Here is a 22,636-nt window from a genome sequence, read left to right as displayed (position 1 = left end):
TGGGAATGGGCAAATGACAACTTTCAAGTTTTATGCAGTTGCTTGATCACATCTGAGCAGCCTACATATGCTCCCTTGCTGAGAAGTACATTATTGCTTTGTCCAGCAATCCTTTATTTCTTTCAGCTATTTTATGTGGATCAGCTCAGATCCTAACTCTGCGTGAATGGAATCCACTCAGAGAGGTGATGATCACTAATTCCCCTTTCCACTTGTGACCTCCAAAAAAAATCTTCTCTACAGGGTTGGAGGACCATCTGAAGCACCATGAGAGGTGACCCTGAGGGTGTAGGGAAAAGGAGGAATTGGTGAAAATTGTCTCCCTTCCACTATCTGCCAGCAGGATCAGAGTGAATTTCATTAAGACAAAAAGTCCTATGAATAGAAGAGCAATTCAGGATCCAAGCCATTGAAGATAAAGTTTTTCGATCACACATAAAATCTGATTCTGGGATGGACTGTATCATTTGTATACTTTGATGGAGTATATTATTTGGTCATTGACTTGCATTTCCCGCTGTTAAGCCCTAGGGAACAGTTCAGTATAATCAGAATCTATGCAATTTCATTGCATTGCATTCTGCCATATATAACCTGGTGATGGACCTAAATTAATGGTTACTTACTCTAGACATCCAGCTAAAGTCTAGAGTACATTACTTCATTTAACTCAATGTTCAGGACAATAGATATATATTGCATACCAACAACCTAGCCACTGTATAATGCACTAACGTAAGTGCTTTTAGACCGTCTCCACATGGAGGCAGTTAATTTTTGCAGTCTCTTAACAGCAAGAACTAAAGACTGAGCATAGCAAATGATGCAAAGACTAAATTACATAGTAAAATTTTAGTGAAGACCACAATGTTGCATGGCACCTTCAAATACATAAATTATGTAAGTTCATTAGATGTATGTAGTGTTCACCTAAATAAGTAGGTAAATATATATCCCGAGTACATATAGAATATTTTTTATTTTTGGTGCAAAGTGAAGCCAAAAAGTCAACAGCAATGAAGTAAGTGTGCCATAATGCTGTGCTCAGTGCTAATCAATACAGAGACTCCAATCCAGTGAGTGCAAGATCCACTCTTGATAAGTGTCTGCTGGTGATGAATAGGCATAGCAAGACCAAAATACAACAAACAGGCACAGAGAGAATTATTTTCTGTAATGAGCTAGCTGTTTCCAGGATTTATTGAGCCCAAGTATTAAGTCAGTTTTTAAGACGTCATGCTGTTTTTGCTGTAACAAATCCACACAGCAGCCCAACAATGGATGGCGTGGTGGACTGTGCCACTCACCTGACCTCCCTAAATCTGAGTCTCTGCTGCATATTGGGATGGGGAAGGAGAGGGGCAAAGTGGCAGCAAGGAGCAAATGCTGCAGCAGAGGTAATTCAGTGTTCTTGCTGGCTTGTTTGCACCATGCTGCCTTTGATTCTGCCTTGCCCCTCTCCCTCCCTATATGCAGTAGCAAGTCAGCTGGAAGTACATAGCTCAGGTGACTAGGGCAGCCCTGCCTCACTGTCCTCTACTGCCTAAATAATGCGAAGGGTTTGTCTTTAGTTTTGTTGCATAAGCGCCAACCACTGTCTACATGCCATTTTATTCAATCAAATCCTAAATTCAATTAATTTCCTTTGTAGTCTACTAAAAGCTCATTTTAACGATATTGCTTCCATCTGATGGGCAAGGAAAGCTAGAATGGGCATGCTAAGGTGAACTGCAAGAACAATGCATTCTTTCAGTGGACTGCTGCTCGGCTCTGGTTTATGGCACTTGCTTATCAGTTATCATTACATGGTACTTGTTTTACTCACATAATGAGTCAAGTTTAATTTAATTCAATCCCGAAATAACTGATTTCAGACCATATTTTCCAGCCAAGGAAATCACATCCTAAACAGATGTTAGTTGATACATTTAATCACTGCGGCAAACACAGAGAACCTGATCTTATTTAACCACGGCTTATTTAATCAGGCACCACCACCTTGCCTGATCTGGCATGAAAGCCCAGACCCAGGATTGCTCTGGAACCCACAAACCCTTCCTCAAACCTTGCTATTTACAGCAATGTTAACTTCTGTTTGAAATTATGTGCCACTCATCCATTGGAATGGTGTAGCAACACAGATGCGGTTGCACATTTGCTAGGACTGAGGTGAATTTTCACAAGTTGGATCCAGATCGCATCAATGGAGTTCCCTTCTGCCACTGCATAAGAGATCTAATTTGGCCTATTGCAGGCCTTGCCTGAAGCTGCTTTTACAATTTTGATGTCTGCCTCTTTGTGCTTGAATATCTATTTAAAATTTTGTCAGTATTGGAAAAGACTAATTAATTTGTTTACAACCCTTTCAATTTAACATGTTGGGTTCCATGATCACTGCAGATGGTGACAGCAGTCATGAAATTAAAAGATGCCTGCTTCTTGGGAGAAAAGCAATGACAAACCTAGACAACATCTTAAAAAGCAGAGACATCACCTTGCCAACAAAGGTCCGTATAGTTAAAGCTATGGTTTTCCCAGTAGTGATGTATGGAAGTGAGAGCTGGACCATAAAGAAGGCTGACCGCCAAAGGATTTTGAATTATGGTGCTGGAGGAGACTCTTGAGAGTCCCACGTACTGCAAGAAGATCAAACCTATCCATTCTAAAGGAAATCAGCCCTGAGTGCTCACTGGAAGGACAGATCCTGAAGCTGAGGCTCCAATACTTTGGCCACCTCACGAGAAGAGAAAACTCCCTGGAAAAGACCCTGATGCTGGGAAAGATTGAGAGCACAAGGAGAAGGGGACGACAGAGGACGAGATGGTTGGACAGTGTTCTCGAAGCTACGAACATGAGTCTGACTAAACTGCGGGAGGCAGTGGAAGACAGGAGTGCCTGGCGTGCTCTGGTCCATGGGGTCACGAAGAGTTGGACACGACTAAACCACTAAACAACAACATAAAGAGGGAGCTACCAAGGTTTCATCCCAGCACTTTGTCTACTTTAACTTTAACTTTTCCCCACTGCTGAATCAGTAGGGTTGAGGGAAGGGCAGGCTAGAAAAATGTGCTTGGAGGCCAGTATCAGCCCCCCACGATGTGGGGCGGGATAGCTACCCTGGATGTAGATGTACAAAGTTGCAACAAGACACAAGTGAGAAAGAGCAAAGATCACAGGGGCATTGCAACATAGTTGAGTGTCAATATCTGTTTGTTTTGTTTCCAGATAAGAATCCTGTGCCATTAATAGCTGCATAACTGATACAAATTCTACAGCTCTTCCCCTTGTTGTTGCTTATTATTTCATTCATACCATGCACTTGCTAAAGGCACAAAAGCCCTTCCTAGAAGATCAGCCAACAATTCTACAGGGAGGAGAAGATTCTAGTTTAGATTCAAAGTACTATTTGCACGGCATGCAGATAGTGGAATAAAATAATTGTCTCCACTGATATTAGGAATGATGTGCTTGCTCCACCTACTGGGCAATTTTTAAAAAACTGTACAATCCCTTATTGATAGCGAGGAGGGTGTGTTCTCTCTTTGGTCCTTTCACCCCCAGCATAAATGAAAATTTTCTGCATGAAGAGGTTAGCTTCAGGAGGCAAATATGTCCATAATGCTTCTCTTGCTTCTCTTTCCTACTTATTGTTCACTGTCTGTGTACAAATGCCATGTAGTGCATCAGATTTGAATACAAAGTTATGTAACAAAGGTAAATCAGAGTGATTCCTGTTTTCACTTTCTCCCCAAGTCTGCTCCTTGCCATCCAGCAAGTAGCCAGACTTCTTTCTTTCCTTTTCCAAATGCAAACTGTATCCATGCATAATGCTTTCTTCTGCTCCACCCCCAGCAGTCTCCATGGTCTCCTGTGGCCCCCTCTTGCTCCCTCTACTGTCTTGCAGCGGGAGATTGATCTTGTTGTGGCTGGGCTTTGGGGCTGGTTCTGCACATTTATTTATTTTTACTCCTCTCTTTAACAAGACTTATCTACTATTTAATCAGAAAAATAGTTGAAGCAGGTTACAGAAAAGAATATAAAATATCCATGGGAAAATACTGATAAAACCAAACTTTATAACAAGTACTAAAATTGAGCAAATCCAGATAAAATCAAGAGTTTGAAATTATCTAGACTTAACAAAACCTAAACAAAACCAAAAAGTATTTAGCAGGTATCGAAGACAGTATTGCCAAGGCTTTGTATCTGCAGGGAGTTCCATAAATTAGGCTGCCACAGTAGGCAGTTGAGAGCCAGTGTGGTGTAGTGATTAAGAGTGGTAGACTCATAATCTGGTGAACCGGGTTCGTGTCTCTGCTCCTCCACATGCAGCTGCTGGGTGACCTTGGGCTAGTCACATTTCTCTGAAGTCTCTCAGCCTCACTCACCTCACAGAGTGTTTGTTGTGGGGGAGGAAGGGAAAGGAGAATGTTAGCCGCTTTGAGACTTTCGGGTAGTGATAAAGCGGGATATCAAATCCAACTCTTCTTCTTCTTCTTCCTCCTTGTGAGTGTGGACCAACACTATTTGGCACTTATACAACTACCAGTGTATAAATATCAGTCAGTGTGTAAGAACAAATCCTAGCTGCTTATATTGTCTAAAACATACATAGGTTATTGGCTTTTGGTCACACTACAGGAGGACAAAATTGGACAAATTTCTACCCCACCCCACCAAAAAAAGTTGGATGAATTGCACTCTCTCCCTCCCTCCCTCTCTCTCTCTGTGTATGCAATGCTCCAATAATAGCCATTAAAACATTATTGGCAAACTACACCCTTCATGAAATAAATGTTTGCTAGCTTTTCTATAGAGTTCAATGTAGACTTGGCAAAAACCCTTCTGTTTCCTATGTATTAAGCACCAGTATGTTATTACAGAAGAATTGACTAAGGGTCTGAAAACAAGGGAGCAGGGAACTAAAATAGAAAATTGTTTCATGCATTCCCTTGTTTTTACAATTAAAAAGGGACCTTTTTTAAAAAAAAACTAACTAAAGTATATGGAGCAGAATCATGATGGTTTCAGATTTACTTTTTTAGTGTTTCCTTTACTTCTATTATTCATAATAATCTCCATGCCTTTTTAGTTAACATAATCCCCAAAGATATGAGTACAGTATCTGTGAGAGCAACAAAACAGACAGATGAAATGCATGAAAAGGCTAAACTGTATCCATTTAGGAAAAAGAAGAAGGAGAAATCACAAGAAAATAGGTCAATGCCACAAACGTTTCAGTTGCGTATCTTGATTATACAGACACACATACACACTTTAAGTGGTGGGAAAACTACCTCATTTCTCATAGTCAAGAGGATGGATCAAAATGGTATAGGGGAAAAAAGGAGCCAGAAACTGATATTATGATAGAAGATCATTATGCCTTTTCCCAGGCTACATTTTTTTCTAGCTTGGAAAATGTGTGGAGATTTAGTGAAATAATGCAGATGGGTGAAATTTCAGAAGCATTTGGCTTTATCATGAGGCAGCAATTTAGAACAATGAGCAGCCTGTCAACTCCCCTTGTTCACTTGGTCTTAGAAAGTTTTAGAAAGTGTCTTGTACAGACTATTATGAAGGCATCTTAAGCTGATTCTTAACATCACATATCAACAAACCAAGGAAGGCAGAGCTACATTTTCTGCAAATGAGATTACTGGTTTGGTATAAATAGATATACTTTAACGAAGTCAAAATAGGAAAGTGTGGGATGTCTTTGTTCATATATCCTCTTTGTCTAGGAACGGATTCACATTTTCCCCTCCCTTCTTATTCATCTGTTGGAAGATTTCTGAGTATGGGTTGGCTCATGATCTAAGCTTTTTTCAAACCATTCATGAAACAGGAATGCATGTGAATATCCATTATGAAGCAACAAACTTAGTTCACTGGTTTCAAAATGTGTCATGTCAGTTACAGAGGGCACATGCTAGTTTTCTCCTTTAAAATATATGCAAGAGGAGGACTAATCCTTTTGTATATTAAAGTCACATTTTTATTGTGTGTGTAGGTTTGAACAGGTCCTGTGCCTGTTTTCTTGTTCCTAAGTATGTTAGTGTTCATAACATAGGTTCCTCCTACAGTCTTTATTGTCATAAATGGACCACTCCAATCCAGAACTTAATGTGAAGTTTGGAATATGAAGTGCAGAGTAGTGACTCAGCCATTCCGGTTCTGGTAAGCAGCAACAATACCATTGCTTGTAGAGTAATGGTTAATGGATATAAGAGCCCTGAAGGGGTCAAATCTCACCTCCTGGCAAAAAGGGCTTACAGTGATAAACAGTATTCATACATTTTACTACTAGTGGACGGTATGCTGGGGTGCTCATGTCACTGCTGCTTACTGGGAGGTAGAGGCAGCAATGAGGCTGGCACAGTGGAAACACACTAGCAGAGCCAAAGTGCTCATGGCTGTGTGTTGCACTGCACCACTCTTGCTGACACCTCTCCCCTCCCCTTCTCAGGAAGCAGCAGCAATTCCACCAACTTGAATACTAGACTATGCATAATATATTTTCTAGCTATACGAGACAGAATGTCGTTCTCACCTGAAGTCCAACATTGTCTGCTTGTCCACCTTTCATTAGCTGAGAAATAAAAAGGCCACAGGCAAATTCGACACCTCCTCTCACACTTATCCCAAGTCCTTCAGGATGCAAACGATCTAACCTCACCTCCTTTAGTTTTCTGCAAAAGTTGGAATAGGATAAACAGAATTTACAGTTGCTACTTAAACAGTCCCATATATCCATCTGCCATTCACTGGTATCGATTTCCAAGGCTTCTGAAGAATGTGGAGTGTGTTATCCTATACTTTACTTTGTCCTATAAATTACTTGTATTTGCATTGCATGCAACTAAGTCTTAGGGAGGGGAAGGCCTCTTATATAGAGCAGTAGGAAGCAACTTCCAACTTTCATTAGCTCTTCTCCCTTGCCCTGACTGGGTACTCCAGACTCTTATAAGGATGTCACTCTTTTTTTGAGTCTTACTCCTATAACAGATCTCAACAGATAGAAACTGGTATTGCTTTTAAAAATGATTCACATTTCCATGTTAGAAAAGGCATCTGTTCAACTTCTATCTGCTGTGCAGCTGTTAAAGACACAAGAGCCCCACTTAAAATATAAAAAATAACAACTCTAGTCTCAGTCTCCACAAACCAAAGACCGACAGCTCTTTAATCAGCAAGGCTCCTGGGCTCAAAGGGTAAGGACCGAGGGAGCACCTCTGCCTCCTGTTTCTTATCAGGATGAGGGAGGAAGAAAAGGGGAAGAACTTCAGGTGGAGACCTGCTATGATTGATTAACTGATATTAACTTTCTGCTGCAGAAACAGCAGGCATCCTGAAAAGGGTATTTTGGAGAGGGGGGCCACCTAAGGTTAGGTGAGGATTGGGGCAAATAACTGATCAATATGCCTATGTATGCTTGCTGAGTTCTTGAGTAAGAATTCATAATTAGCAAAAAAGAAAAAGAAAAAAGTGTGCTCATATAGGGAGGTACATTGAAACCTACCTAGATCGTTTAGGTGTCAACTGATCATACTCCACTTGATGTTTCAATGGGATTAGAGGGCGTATGGCCTCAAATAAGGGCAGACGGCTTGGTTCATTGATTACATACTTCAGATCTCCCACCAACACTGGAAGATTCATGGATCTACAAAATGAAGTTGAAGAAGGTTATAAGGAGAATGCAAAATTAACTACTGACAATGTACTTAACATATCATGCTCTCTGACTTTATTGATGCTACCTTAAAACCCATGCCCCCAAGAGTCATTCTTCTTCTGCTTCTAATGTTAAATCCACTGATTTGATACATAAGGCACCTGCATTTAAATGGAGTTCATGGAATAAACTTCATGGAGTTAAAGTAAAATATGCTGCAGGGCTATATTTGAAAGCTACAATGAGAATAGACAAAAGATCAGTGTAGGCTTTAGTCCAAATCAGGCATCCCCAAACTGCGGCCCTCCAGATGTTTTGGCCTACAGCTCCCATCTTCCCTAGCTAACAGGACCAGTAGTCAGGGAAGATGAGAATTGTAGTCCAAAACATCTGGAGGGCCGAAGTTTGGGGATGCCTGGTCCAAATTTATGTGGATTACACAACCCCAATGCTATGTGATTCTGTATTTGTCCAACATGCACAATACAAAACTGCACACAGAGGACTAATGTTCACCATCTCTAAGAAAACACTTGGAAATGAAATGGCCAGCATTCTGAAAAAATTTGCCAGCCCTTGAACATTATGAAAAGGCTATATAACTTTAATCACAGTTTCATCTGAACACATGGGGGAAGGGCTCAGTGGTAGTTATTTGCTTTGCATACAGAAGGTCCTACGTTCAACCCCTGACATCTTCAGAATGATCTGGGAGAGAACCCTGCATGAAACCCTAGAGAGCCATGGCCAATAAGTGCAGGCCATACTGAGCTAGATGGACCAATAGTCTCACTTCCTAGGTTCCAATGCTTCCAATGGCTAGTGGTGCTGAAGATGGTGCTCACTATCTGTGGCCCCAACCTCTAGTGTTCTGGAGAAGCCTGTGAATGTACAAGTTGTATACACACAGGCATGTACAGTAGGAATCTTTCAGACCTCTGGCTGTTGTCAAGGCACAGCAGGGGGGTCCCTAGTGTGAATCCCTTCCCCTCTCCCCACAAAGCAAATGCATCCACAGAATGCCTGAAAGGCATCTGAACATATGGCATACACATTTTTTTGTTATAACTGCCCATTCCTATGGTACTGTGTACAAGTTCTTGAGTTTGATCATGAGCATGCTTATTTAAGAGTAAACCCAATTGTATTTGACACAGCTAATCTTCAAGTGTTTAAGATTACATGCATACTGACATTTTAACGGGATTCTATGACAACAACTTTATGAAAATAACAGAATTAATCTGTAGGCAGTCTGTTGACTTCAGCCGAGTTACTCTAGCTTAAACAAAGGCAGAACTCCATACCATCTGTTTGTGTTCTTTACATCAGTCATCACAAGATACTGGACACCCTAGTATGTCACTTGATGTACAAGTAACACATTATTAATGGCAATTAAATACACACCAGGGTAGGAAATACATCACCAAATATTAAAGGAAATGTCAAGCTGAATGTGTTGTGATCTTTAAAAATATAAACAAATGTCTTTTTATTTTTCTAAGTTTGACAAATATTGTGTTCTCAGTGTTGGCTTTGTATTATATGATTTTTATATTATGGCCAAAAAAAAATCTAAGTGCATATTTAACCCACAAAATTTTTATAGATATCCATGGCAAGCAGTCATATGTTTAAATAAAAGCATTTGTTTGTTATTATGGCATACGTTTTTCTGGATTAGAGTCCAGAACAACAGATATATGAAGTGGTCACAGGCACACGTCTCTCTCATGAGAACAGAAAGACAGAGGGAAAAACTGGCAATAGTACTGTGTCATACAAGTTTCTACACAGAATACATATTAATGCAGGAACCATTTAGCATGGATGTGATCCATTCCTGACACAAATAATAAAACTATATATCTTTACAGAATAACATAAAAGCCCCAGTGAGCTTATTCTGTAAATTTTAACAGAAGCGAAAAGACCACAGAGGCAAGGGTAACAGGGGAATAATATACACCAACACACTTACAGGTGCTCGGTGTTAGTTTCTGGAGGGGCACGTGTGGAAATGAAATATTCATCTAGCAAAATGGATTTAGGGTATTTCTTTGAAATCTAAGGACCATAAAAAGTCATATACCTTTGTAACAATATTGTACATTTTATTTAAGTGTAAGCAACAGTTCCCAGCTTTGGGGGTGGTGGGGCGGGAAATATAAATGCTTGAGGTATGTGTTAGGTTTACAACGCCAGTGAAGTTTTAAATAATTAACTACGCTGAATTCTTCCTGATGTCACGAGCTGCAGGCAATGCTTTATGAATGATGAAGCAATTAGACAGCCCGAACTGAAACCAAACCGGGTTTGTAGCCAAGGCTACACAAAACTCTGCTTTAACACAAAGAGCACATGGAAACTTGAAAAGTCTACATTTCATTCCACTATGATGCTATTCATTAAGTTATGCCCAGAAACGATAATGGCCAGAATCATTCATCTATGAAGAATGGAAAAATAATCTCCCCCAACAACAACAAAATGGACCAGGTGAAAGTACAGTGTACAGATGAAACGCTGGGTGAAAATAGTATACAGTGGAAATGGAATTATATCAGAAACTATATTTGTATCTTGTTTGTACAGTATTGTTTTACAGTATTGTATTAACAAAAACACAAGCGTATATGACCAAAATGTTAACAGAAATTGCTGATGATCTCTGTGTTAAAATAATAAAGGATGCAATCCTATACAATGTTTACCTGGGAGCAAGTCCCATTGAATATAATGGGGATTACTTCTGAGTAGACACAAATAGAGTTGCACTGTAGTTGTTCAAATGTGACTAGAATACCAAAGGCTAGAATACCAGAATCAAGTAAAGTTAAGAAGTGGATCATAGTATTAGCATTTTCAAATGTGCTTTTGGTTTCCTAATGACAATTGTTTCCTAAAGACATTTTATCAAACGTTCCTTTATTATAACAGTTTGAAATAAGACTTTGGGAATAATTCAGGAACATTGTAAAAAGTCTTGCTTATTCCTTAGTTGTGTGTTAAATGCGGAAGCAATTTTGCTAAAAGGAAGTCTTAAATAGTTCCTCTGCCTATTTTTTTTACAGGTTAAAGATGAGCAGACATTTCTATTGTTATAACTTCCTTCCTACCAAATGCCAAACTGCCAGAAGTGTGAGATCAATTATTAGTATGGAGGAATAACTTACTCATGGTACATCCGCAACACATCATAGAGATAATCTTTCTCTGCTTCACTATCAATCAGCAGGTCGACCTGGAAAAGATGATAATTTCATTGTAATACTCTGACCACAAACTGTGACAGCTGAATACACCCCAACTTATTAACCAAAATATTATAATTAAATATACAGTATTTCTTTCTGCTTACAGGAGGCTTCTTGCAAAGGCAGCAACATTTTTTAAGAATGTGAAATAAAAACTACACCTGTGGAATTTATTATCGTGCCAAAATCTAGTCATTTCATACCACAGAGCAATATATTGATTCTCTTACCTGATAATGACTAAATTGCTGAATAAATATCTTCAGAAACCTTTTAGGCCATTCGCTAATGTAGCACATGACTGAACAACCAGAAACAATTCTACCAAAACCATCTAGATACCAAGTTCAATGGTTTTAAACTAGACATGCCAGCATCCTTCTCATGACACTGTGCAGCAAACTAGATTGCTCCTTGCAGCTCTGATAGCTTGACAGGAGAGCTCGCTGCTGGAGTTATTCTTTCTTCACTGTCTATCACAACATGTTCACTTAAATTGGTGTCAGGTTTCAAGACTTTAATTTTGCTGACTGTTCAAAAATAAATAAAAGCACGGCGCCCACAAATATCATGGGAGAACAAGTTACTTTTAGTAATCAGAAAGGACCACCACTGCCTGTGGCTGTCACATCAGTGAAAGTCAATCATGTCTGTGCTCATTTTCCTAAGAGCTTTGGAGTTGCTACAAAGGCAATTCTCAGAAGAACATAGGAACATATGGTCTGACTCAGTATATCAGTCCATCTATGCCAGTGTCATCTATTCTGATGGTGCAGAGGATCTCCCAGGTCTCAAGCAGAAAATGGAAATGGCAACACCCCAAGGGGACCAGAAGCCAACAAACAAAACAAAACAAGAGACAAAGCCTGCTTGAAATGGAGAAATACATTAGATGCTGCAATACATCCAATGCTCTTCAGAAGTAAAGACCAATAATTCAATTTATTGGGTTAATTTATTCAAAGCATATTGTCTCAAATTAGATACCGTGAGCATGCTTTCAACCCCAAAGGTACATGCCTCCCTTGTCTCCTGAGACAGATGGATGCCAACTGTATTTTCTAATATGTTCTTTAACTTTGAGTATTTGTCTTCAAAGTGTCAGGCTCTCTCAGCCCTGCTCTTTATAACTCTTCTAATTGGAGCTGTTGGGGAATGAAGCTCGAAACTATGGCATACAAAACCATATCCTGTACTATTGGTTCATTCCTTAGAGCTAAAGAGAATGAAGATTGCTCAGTCTACATAAGCAACATGCAAAGTAACATTTGCAAAAAATTAATGGGGCATGATTCAGCCATGTACTGCAATCCCCAGCATATTTACTGGAGGAATTTCAATCCAGGTTTAGTTCTGGGTTTGGCACAGAGGAAGCCTTGGTTGCCATAATAGATTATATTTGCCAGGAGAGAGACAAGTGGAATGTGATACTGTTGATTCTCCTTGATCTCTCTGTGACTTTTGGTGCTTTTGACCATGGGATCCTGCTGGATCAACTCTGTCGGATGGGAAGTGGCAGCACAGTGACATGGTGGCTCCTCTTTTACCTTCAGAGTCAATTTCAGAAAGTTGCAGTGGGAGATTTCTGGTTGGCTCCATGGCACTTGTGTTCGAGTAACAAAAAGTTCTATATTGTCCCTCATGTTCTTTAACATCTATATGAAGCTGTAGAGTGAGGTCATCAGAGGATTTAGAGTGAGGTGACATCAGTATGTTAATGACAGTTCCATTTTTCTCTGTCATCTGAGTCAGATGAGGCTATGTGTGTGCTGGATTGGTGCCTGGATACAGGAGCTGACTGAGGACCAATACACTGAAGCTGAATCCTGACAAGATGGAGGCAGTGTACAGAGTTGTACAGTGTACATCTGGTAATTAGGTGTTCTGCCCAGGTGGGGTTGCACTTCAACTGAAAGAATAAGTGCAGCAGTGAAACACAGGTGCTGGGCTGAAACAGGTGTTCATGGAAAATATATCTCTTGCATCCACTGGTGGAACTTCATTCTCTGGCACCAGGGGCAGAGAGCAGGCGGTAGCAGGGCTGGCATGCGTTCTGGGGGCGGGGCACCCCGCGTGGGTGGGTGGGTGGGCAGCAGCCATGGCGCCCTCTGGATCATGCTGCCCGGGGCGGAGCGCCCCCTATGCCCCTCCCTTGCTGCGCCCCTGCTTGCATCCCATTCCTTTGAGCTGTATTAAGTTGTAGCCATGGAGTCAATGGGTTTCAACCTCTACCGTAGCTGGATCCTGACCCCCAAGCTCTGCTGTGCAGGAGCTTTGAAACATGGGATAGGACTTACTGTTTACAGCATGCTATAGTGACCACTGTCCACAGCTGTCCTTTAGACTGGAAGCACAAAACATAATGGTGAAGCTCCATGGCTGGAACTCCCTGTGTAACTGTGTTCTTCTTAAAGTTGCTGCCTATGACAATGAGTTTTTGATGGGGCTATGGAACAAGGAGGAGGGTCTTGTGGGTGCAGCCGACCTCCCAACACCTGCATTGATTGAATATAATTAAATGCTTGCAGCTGCCCTGTGCCCTAGATGCTCCTAATAAGGTCTAAGGAAGAACCATGTAAGCCCCATACAAAACTGCTGCAGCAATGCAAATGAACAACTGACAATAGGAAAATAATCTACAGTGCAGACACACTCTCCATGAACACTGTCAAACCATTTTCTTCATTGTTGTTTGTTTTTCCTGCCCCCCCCCAATCTCTAGTGAAGAAGCTGTCAGGACTCATGCGATATCACTGAACTATGTATTCTAAATAGAATGACGTACAAATGGGAAAGCCAAAACACCCATAAATATATGAACAGAATATGTATACGTTATTTAGTGACTTTGAATATGCAACAGTAAATTGAGCAATACTTGTAGAAGGGACATAAATTGTGCAATAATGTTCTGTATGGCATCACTTGGCCTTTCCAGCAGCAGAGCACATAAAATAAGAACATAAATAATGATGACTAGATTTTGAAGTCTATGGCTTGGATCCTAAGTTTCTCCTCTATTCACGTGGGTGGGCATTTCTACCCCTCCCCTAATCTTTAACATCCTGTACTATATCCCACATCATTCCCAAGTATCTCCCGGATTGCAGAGGGAAGGAGGAAGTAAGAAATTACCCTTCCATAAAATGTGAGCTCTGCTCTGTTCATAAAATGAAGGTTGGTATCCAAGCGTATGTGTCCAGACACAATAAAAGCTGCTTACCCAGAATCGGGGGTGGGTTACAGTTGCAGCCCAGCAGAGTTCCCTGGGGTAGGGTGGGAAGAGCCCTGGCCACTGCTTTTGGCCATGGTCGACTGCAGTGAATGATGGGAGTGCCCACCAACTATTCAATTCAAATTGGCCATGGAGGGGGTGGGGTGGAGCCTTGGCAGTGGACCAGACTGAGCAAGTCTTCACTCAGGTCCGCTGCACCAGCTTCCAAGGATTGGCAACCCATTTGGGCTTCTCCTCAGGCTATCACTGACAGAACCACCACTGGAAGCAATTTCCTTCCTTGCTGAGTGCAGAAAGAGCCTCCACAGCAGTGGAGCTCCTCTGCCAGGAAAGAGTCCCATCTGCTTTACCCTAACTCCCTCCAGTGGCACAGAACACGAGTGAGGATTGCACTGTTGTTCAGTTGCATTAAATGGGCCATTAGTTATCTGGCTGGAATTAACATGCTCTACTTTGTATGTCTCAGAGGCTGGGATGGCTTATAGACAAAGGTATTGGAACTGTGGTGAGAGTAGAACAGGCATCCCTGATTGGTCTCAGAATGATTTATGAATATTATCATCATAAAAGGCCACAAGTACAAGGTACAAGACCATAAATATTATGTTAGTTACACAGGAGTGCAATATGTCTGCTGCAACCCAGTCCAACACTTATAGTTAACAGATATGAAAAACAATCATAGTTACAGAAGCAGAGATCCTTTATTAAAAGCTGCCAAAAATATTTTAACCTCACCTCACCATTTAATTTCACGATAGTGCTTCCCTATTTATCGTGGTGGGAAGGAAATTAAGCCTAATGTTTTGTTAGATAATTTAGTTCTTAGCCACGAAAGACAAAAGAAGAGAGAGGTTTTCTTTCTGCTAATGTAAGGAGCAGTCTTGAATATGCTTATCAGAAATAATGCCACTGAAGTGAATGGTAACTGGCAGTGAAATCTGATATGTGTCTACTCATAAGTAATTCCCATTTATTTATTCCCAGGTAATTATTACGAAGTCGGACACGACTAAACGACTAAACAACAACAACAATTATTATTACAGGCTTATTTCTAGAGAAATGTGTTTATGAGCAGGTTGCAAAAAAGGCAAAGGCAGAGCCCAATAAGACACATAACTCGAAGTTAAGCTGTACAAATGCAATTTTAAAATGAAACTGGGTGGAACTTAAAAATGAGACTAAATTATCCTAGATTGGCGAGTTTGGTACAGGCAGAAAAGGGGGGCAGATCAATGTTAGTGGGGGTAGCTGGATGCTCTTCATTATTATTTGTTTACTAGAAATATGCACAGATATAAAATATGTTTGGTCCAAAGAGTTGAGGAGGCAGCCTGTTGAGGATGGAGCTGCATTTCCTCTGAAGGTTCATAGAGCCATTACTGTCACTTGAGACTCAGGTAGCTTCAGTGGAGAAGAGAGTTGATTAATAACATCTGGCCCTTCCTGGACTGCTGCGTTGTAATGGCTTTTATGTTGATATGCTGTATTTTAATACAATGTTGTTTACTGCCCAGAGGACCTCTTGGTTGAAGAGCAGGTTGCAAATATAAAAATAATAATTACAATTATTTGGTGTATTTGTGCTATGGAAAATCCCTAAAAAGAATGCATGCAAACATAAATGGATCTTAGACGTTAAGGGGATATGAACAAAACTGGAGTTTCATTTTCTCCCCCCACTAATGGTTTGTATTCAGCTAACTTTTACTTAGAATAGACCCATTAAAATTAATGGCCATGACTAATTTCAGTTCATTCATTTCAACAGGTCCAACAAAGTTAGTTAGACACAGCCCAATATATGTCCAGTATGATGCCTAAAAACGCTCTTACAGTGTGAATGAATTGCAGCCTCCCACATCACTGAAACTGCCAAAGACCATTTTCATATCGTTTTGCCTGCCAAATCACACATGAATTTTTTTTTGTTTCTTTGTTTTCTCAATGTGGTCAAATTTTGTTTAAAGAACAACTGTTCGCCTACTTTTAGGTCAAGAATTTTTTCATTGCTGCCTGGCAGCTACTAGCTTCCACTTTTTTAAAGGGTAAGAACAAAAGAGCTATTATGCAATACACCTAGCCTTGCCAAGTCTCTTGGTCATTGACAAAGAAACACTAAAGAGAGGAGGAGGAGGCGGCGGCGGCGGCAAAAAAAACTGTTTTTGGAGGGTATTCCTTTCCTGAGAAATTGCTCTGTGAGATTTTCTAAAATGATGCTGCACCGATTTATCTCTCTCTATATGTAGGGATGTTGATTATTGTTGTAAAGACTGCCCAGAAAGTTAAGAAACGGCAAGGTCAGCTCCGTGAACTTTCCATTGCCTTCAGCTCGCCTGCTTTGAGAGGCGCAGGGAAAGGCAGCAGGTCTGGGTCGGTAGAAGAAAGATGGATGGCGCGCGAGAGAAGCAGGTTTGCTGGGCGCGCACATTGCGAGCAGCCCATGGCGAGGGTGGGCCGGACGGCTCTGCTCCTTCCTGCCGAGAGGAATCTTATCCTAATCCGCCACACACCTCGGGTCCCCTGGGAGAGAGAAGGGGGGGACTTTCTTCTGCTGAATGAAGCATGCCACCCTCCCTTCCCCTCCCCCTGCTCCCCCACCCGCCAGGTCCGAGTTAATTGACACCGAGAGTCCATAGTCCCAGCGAAATGCCCACACTCCCTTCGCTGGCAGCGGCAGCAGCTTCTCTCGCTTACGAGGCGGAAATTGAGGTTAGCGTGGAAGCCCGAGGACGTCGCAGGGACCGTAGGGCAGGCGGTGGGCCGAGAGCCCTTCTCTTACCTTGTGCCTGAATTCCCTGGCCACCTTCCGCTCCATGGCAATGGGGAGAGCGACCTTCGCTTGGCTTTTCCCCGGGGAACCTTCGTCGGTGTGCGCAACCAGCGGGTGCCGTTTCCTCCTGGTCCTGGGCGCAGGTTAGGACGCAGAACTCCGGCCGAGCGCTAGAGGGCGCAGCGCAGCCCTGCGGGAAAGGCCGGCCTGCGCAGCAGACGCGTTGTCCGAGGAAGAATGTTGTTGGCAAGGAGGGCGCTTACCCGGTCGCCTCGCGCTGCCTCGACATTTTCTTTTATGATCTCCTGTAGCATCCCATTAATTTCAGTGAAAGGGGGACAACATAGATCAGCTTCTGTTGCATTTTATTTCTCACAAATCTTATCTTTCTGCTATAATACGCTAGGGTTCGTCCAGGTAAAATTATGCACAATGAAACACTTTTTACAGTCCCATTGATTTCGATGGAAGAGAGTTGCGCAACTGCTTATTAATTCTTCCAGTGAAATGAGACTTCAAGGCCGTAACCCATTTATCTGGCAATAAGTTCCAATGATATCAATAGGACTTTCTTTTGGAAAGGATTGCACTATTGCTTAACTTTCACACACGTTCTGTGCTGCAACTTAGGGTGGGATCCCAAAGGGCCACATCAGGAACTGAAACTGGAAGGGGAAATCCTGACCCCAGAGCACACGTGGACTCTTTGGAATTGGATCCAAGATGGTCAAAATTTCACTTAGTTATAGACCCTCTGAATGCAGGCAGATGTAATACATTTTGTAGAGGATATGGTTTGAACGCAATCTTGCCATTCTCAATAAAGATGCAACTTTGTCAGTAGCAGGATGTTCTTGCATAGAAACAGTTTTTCAAGATATTTCACCTGAAAACGAATCAGCCACAGTTTCAGCATGTTTTGAACACCCCCCCCCTCACTCCCAAAGGATTCCACAAAGCTACAGAACATTCCTTTTCCTTCTCCTCTTCCAGCCCATGATCCAGGAACTGTTTATGTAGCAGGTGCATTCCGTAACTCCACCTTCTCCTACACTTTCCATTCTTCATTCTTTCCGTCTAGTCCATAGGCACAGTCTGTAGCATTCACTAGCTTCATTCCATGCACAGAAACTGTGACAATGGTACTGCTGTACTTTCAAAGAGAGTGAATAACATGCTGCCATTAGAAATTATTCTAAATCCTTTCAGGTTGTGATGCCAAATTGCATTTGCTATAGCCAATTCTATTTCCTTATTCAGACTGAGGTGATGCCCTCGGAGCCTTGTCAACTGAAATGAAACCACATCATGGTGAAAGCTTTGAGAACAGCAAATACAAATAAGACAAAAACCTGCAAAGAACTCAAAATATTTAGTCCAATTATCCTTAAATTGTTTTTATTTTTTAAGTACAATCTGAATTAAAATATCCTTGCAAGGTTTTTTAGGCTTGTCAGAGGCAATGCTGCATCTGTAGAAGGTGGTATGAGCCAAAGCAAAAACAAAAAGTACTTTGTGATGTCTTGGAGATCCAGACATTTTAAAAAATCCTGCATAGAGGTATCTACTAAAAGCAAAAGTAATGTTTCTGGGCTATTCAGCTAAACACCTGTGTGAGTAGCCAGCATAGGGAGTCCCACTAGTGCAATGGGCTTTCCCCTCTCTTACCTGGTGCCCCCCTGCCCCCCCAAATCATATTGGGGGAATTAAGAGAACCCCCAGAACAGTACACGGAGGGGGGAGAGGGGAGATAATTCCATCTGGAAAGCAGATCATAGTATGACAGTGTTGAATTCCTCCCTCTAAGTATAATGCCAAGGTTGGAAGGGGAGAAAATGAAGTGTTGGAAGTGTTGGGAATAGGATGCAACTCACCTTTTTGTTGAAGGCTGGTAGGTTTGCAGGGAAAGGCAGTAGGCATAGAATGTAGGGCAGGTCCCAGTGCTTGAACTAAGTTCTGCAGGATGGCTGTCTGAGGAATTGAGATGGATAGTGGTCATGAGAAGTTCTAAATCATATGAAGTTCTAAATCTAACAGACAAAACAGAAACTGACAAATCACTGGTTTTGGGTGGCATCCACCACAGTGACTCAAAAGTGCAATGGCTGATTTTCTAACAAAAATATGTAACTTGTCCCTCAGATCAGCTTCCATACCCGAGGACTGGAAAATAGCCAGTGTAACAGAATTTGTTTTTTAAGGATTTGGGGAAAAACCTGGAAATTTCAAGTATGTTAGCTTAATATCTATCCTGAAAAAAACTGGTAGAAAGTATTGTTAAAAGATAAAATAAACAAGCCTATAGAAGACTAAGGCTTGCTACTGCAGATCCAGCATGGCTTTGGCAAGGGCAAGTCCTATCAACAAGCAAATAGATAGAGGTGATCTGGTTGACACAGTGCACTTGAACTTTAAAAAATGCTTTTGACAAAGACTCATGAGTAAGCTTAACAGTACAGTAATGGAATAAGAAAAGAGGTCCGTTTGTGTACCAGGAATTGGTTAAGAAGCAGGAATCAGATAGTAAGAATAAATGGACAATTCTCTGAATTTATGCTTAGAAATGTGGAGCACTCAGCGTATACCCAAATAGATATATTATTTCCAGGCCATTCAAAAAGTTAACTTTGCTATACAGTACTTTATATATACCCTGATAACCAGAGAAGCCATAAAATTGGGTACATTTGAAAACAGAGGCCATACATGGAACTGAATGTTTATTTGTGGAAGTTCTGCTGTCTCTTGAAGCTTATATTTGTGGGTGTTTTTCTAGTCTAGGTTTTTCCCCAGTCTAAGTTTGCAGAAGCGAGCTAAATATTTTACTTTTATACATTAATTGCATGTGATTCCTGCAAAATTTTAAGTTGGTAAATATTCCCTTTGAAGAAAAGTCATATATTGTATTTTGATGTGTGTGTGTGTGTGTGTGTGTGTGTGTGTGTGTGTGTGTTTGTGTGTAAATTAGCAGCTTATTAATTGTACCAAGTAGTCCTGTATGGGGCGCTATTAAAGCACAATTTAATAGCAGAATAATGGTATGGCATTTAAATCTCAATGTACACAAATTAATATTAAATGCAGAATTGGAGTTATTGTCATAGTCTGCCATGGTAATCTATTTCCCTGTACTTCAGGAACACAAATAACCTTGCCCAGCAAGAGGCAATTTGTGCACAAAAGCAGATCTCAGTGTGCAGATTTGATTTATTTGTATAGACCTTGCCTATTCTCCCCCTCTCCTGATGTTTTCATTATTGTGCAAGGAAGTGAAATAATCTGTGTTCTTGTCTCAGACAAGCAGCATCTCCATATGTAATTTCTCAACCAGAAGATCAGTTGAAGGAAAATGCAAGTCTCTACTCTCCAGACAGAAACCTGGATGCAGGAAAATAGATTTTTCCTAGTTGTCACCCATGCCATATTGTTGCTGGGAAAATGTAATCCACACAGTACCTGCTAGCTGCTCTAGATGTATTGGCATTTGTCCTCCCTCTGCATTCACTCTGAGAGGTGAGATGCTAACTCAATAGACATGTAAATGTCAACTGTTGGTGAGAATTTGGTCACCCAGGTTTGAAAATCAGGAGTTCTGCTGTGTATCTGCTATGTTTCTGTTATGGTGCAAATGCAGCATAAGAAGCTAAATGTTTCAGGGTGCGGAAATAAACAGAGGGGGGAAATTAGGCACTCTTTTTTCATTTTGTGCTTACAGAAGGACCGAGTTTTGGTGAAGACGTCATTGCGGTTTCATCATTCCTACTGAAATGAATCACTTCTTACAGCTGGAAATACAATACTTGGGGACTAATTACAAAGATGGGAATGAGATCTTTTTAATTACTTGCTGTTAACAGACTTCCTAAAGCAGTCAGAAAAGGGGCTCTTTTCATCCGAGACAATTTCTCACCTGGCAATGGAAGCTTTTAAAGCTTCTGTTATGAGATAGCTGAAGGATGAAGGAAGGGAGACAGGGGTGAGAGAAAGTATGGCAGATGGCAGGGAGAGGAGGCAGGGGAGAAGGGAAGAAGATAATACTACAAAGGAATGAAAGAGGAGAAAGTGCACACACAGAATGGCAAAAAGCTAGAAATAGAAGGAGTACCTTCATTTAAATAATGTGAGGAAGTAAAAAACACAGAAATATTTAATGATTATACTTCGTAATAAAAATGAGCTGTATCAGGAGCTATCCAAACTGACATTAACAAAGTCTGGAGATTAAGAGGCTTGCATATTTCATTTTGAAAATATGGGAAAGGAAATCTGTTATTGTGGCACACCTTAAGCAGGACTATGCCTTCTTGGCTCAAGCTCAGGCTGGTGCTTGAAATTCTCAATTTGCCACCAAACACTTTTTAGTTAAAATGCATCTAGCTATGGGAGATATGTTTCATGCACACTGTGCATGTCATTACAACCTAATTGAACCAACAAATTTACATGTTTCCAGTTTGCCAACGTGTGTAGCATATGGAGAAACAGTCTTTGGCCTTTGTGGCTACACTGGTGCCTTGCAAAACGAATTTAATTCGTTCCACAAGTCAATTCGTTTTGCGAAAAATTCGTCTTGCGAATCGCGGTTTCCCTGTATATATATTTTTAGGTTATAACCATTTTAAGTTGCCTATTTTATGTATGGAACAGATTTGTATCACATTTACAGGCTCCCACGACTCCTTTGTTCCCATTCTGTAATACCAATGCCCTCTGCATTTACACGTGGCACATGTGAATTGCCCTGAGAACACCAGGTATAGGGCGGTATATAAATTCAAAATAAAAATATAAATAAATAAATAACACAAGAGAGGCTCTGAGGTCCACTCAGCAGCTTGACCCTACTCAGATGTAAGATCAATAAACATAAATTAACATTTTAATGGTTTTTTTTAATACATAAAGGTAATTTATGTATGCATTGCTGTGGCCTGTATTTTGTTAGCCCCAAAATGGAAAACAAGCGAGGACCCAACTGAAGAAGAATGGCAACTTAAACTGATGGAATATGCGCAGCTTGTGGACCTAACACATAGAATAAGAGAGCAATAAGAACATATGTTTATTTATTTTTTGTAAATAATTTTTAGAAAAGCACATGTTAAAAGATTGGAATTTTTTTACTGAAAATGTGGGCGGGGGACTGTGTACAGCATTAAGATAAACTCAACAGTGTAAATAAGTTGGCAGCATTAATATAAACTCAGTGTAACTAAGTTTTGAGGGATGGAATACTGAATGGTATGCAGGGATTTATGTTAAGCAAAATGAACCATGGAGAGAGAAGAGAAGTTGTTGATATTTAAGGTTGTTTAAATGAATATTCTAAAAAGAGTGTATGTGTGTGTGTGTATGTATGTATGTATGTTAGGACGCAAGATCCATCAACAAAGCATCTTAATGGGCTGCCATCCAATGCATATTTCCTTTGAGTGTCTGCAGGATCAGCCTAAAAGGTGCGTGCCTGTGTCCCCTCCAGGCGCCCAACGGGGTGTTGTGTGGGTCTCCTCTTTCTGAGCACGCCACTAGCGAATCAACCCGAGCGAGGGCATTTCCGAGTCCCAAGCCGAGCTTCCCCTTTCTTCCTGGAGGCCTGAGCTGCGCTCCCTATAGAAGGGGCAGGGGAACGGCGCCTCCTCCTGAGGGGCCGACATTATGCTAATCAGTGACGGGAGGCGTCCCCCCCA

General features: G+C 41.1%; 1 protein-coding gene across 5 annotated transcripts in view; it reads right to left on the bottom strand.

The window, feature by feature from the left end:
- USH1C (USH1 protein network component harmonin) overlaps window positions 1-17,098 on the bottom strand; it is a 48,941-nt gene extending 31,843 nt beyond the window's left edge. For all 5 annotated transcript variants that reach the window (XM_088653314.1, XM_088653318.1, XM_035120323.3 and 2 more), the window contains exons 1-4: window positions 16,959-17,098; window positions 10,858-10,925; window positions 7,523-7,666; window positions 6,554-6,692 (exon numbers count right to left, since the gene is read on the bottom strand). In XM_088653314.1, the coding sequence (XP_088509440.1) occupies window positions 6,554-6,692; window positions 7,523-7,666; window positions 10,858-10,925; window positions 16,959-16,994 (387 nt within the window). In that variant the 5' untranslated portion in view covers window positions 16,995-17,098. The remainder of the gene's footprint in view (window positions 1-6,553; window positions 6,693-7,522; window positions 7,667-10,857; window positions 10,926-16,958) is intronic.
- Between the last annotated feature and the right edge of the window lie 5,538 nt (window positions 17,099-22,636).

The sequence above is a fragment of the Zootoca vivipara genome, chromosome 1 (genome assembly GCF_965207765.1).
Source record: "Zootoca vivipara chromosome 1, rZooViv2.hap1.1, whole genome shotgun sequence".
Classification (NCBI taxonomy): Eukaryota; Metazoa; Chordata; class Lepidosauria; order Squamata; family Lacertidae; genus Zootoca; species Zootoca vivipara.
Note: the sequence above shows the minus strand (reverse complement) of the source record. Positions and strands in the feature narration are given on the sequence as shown.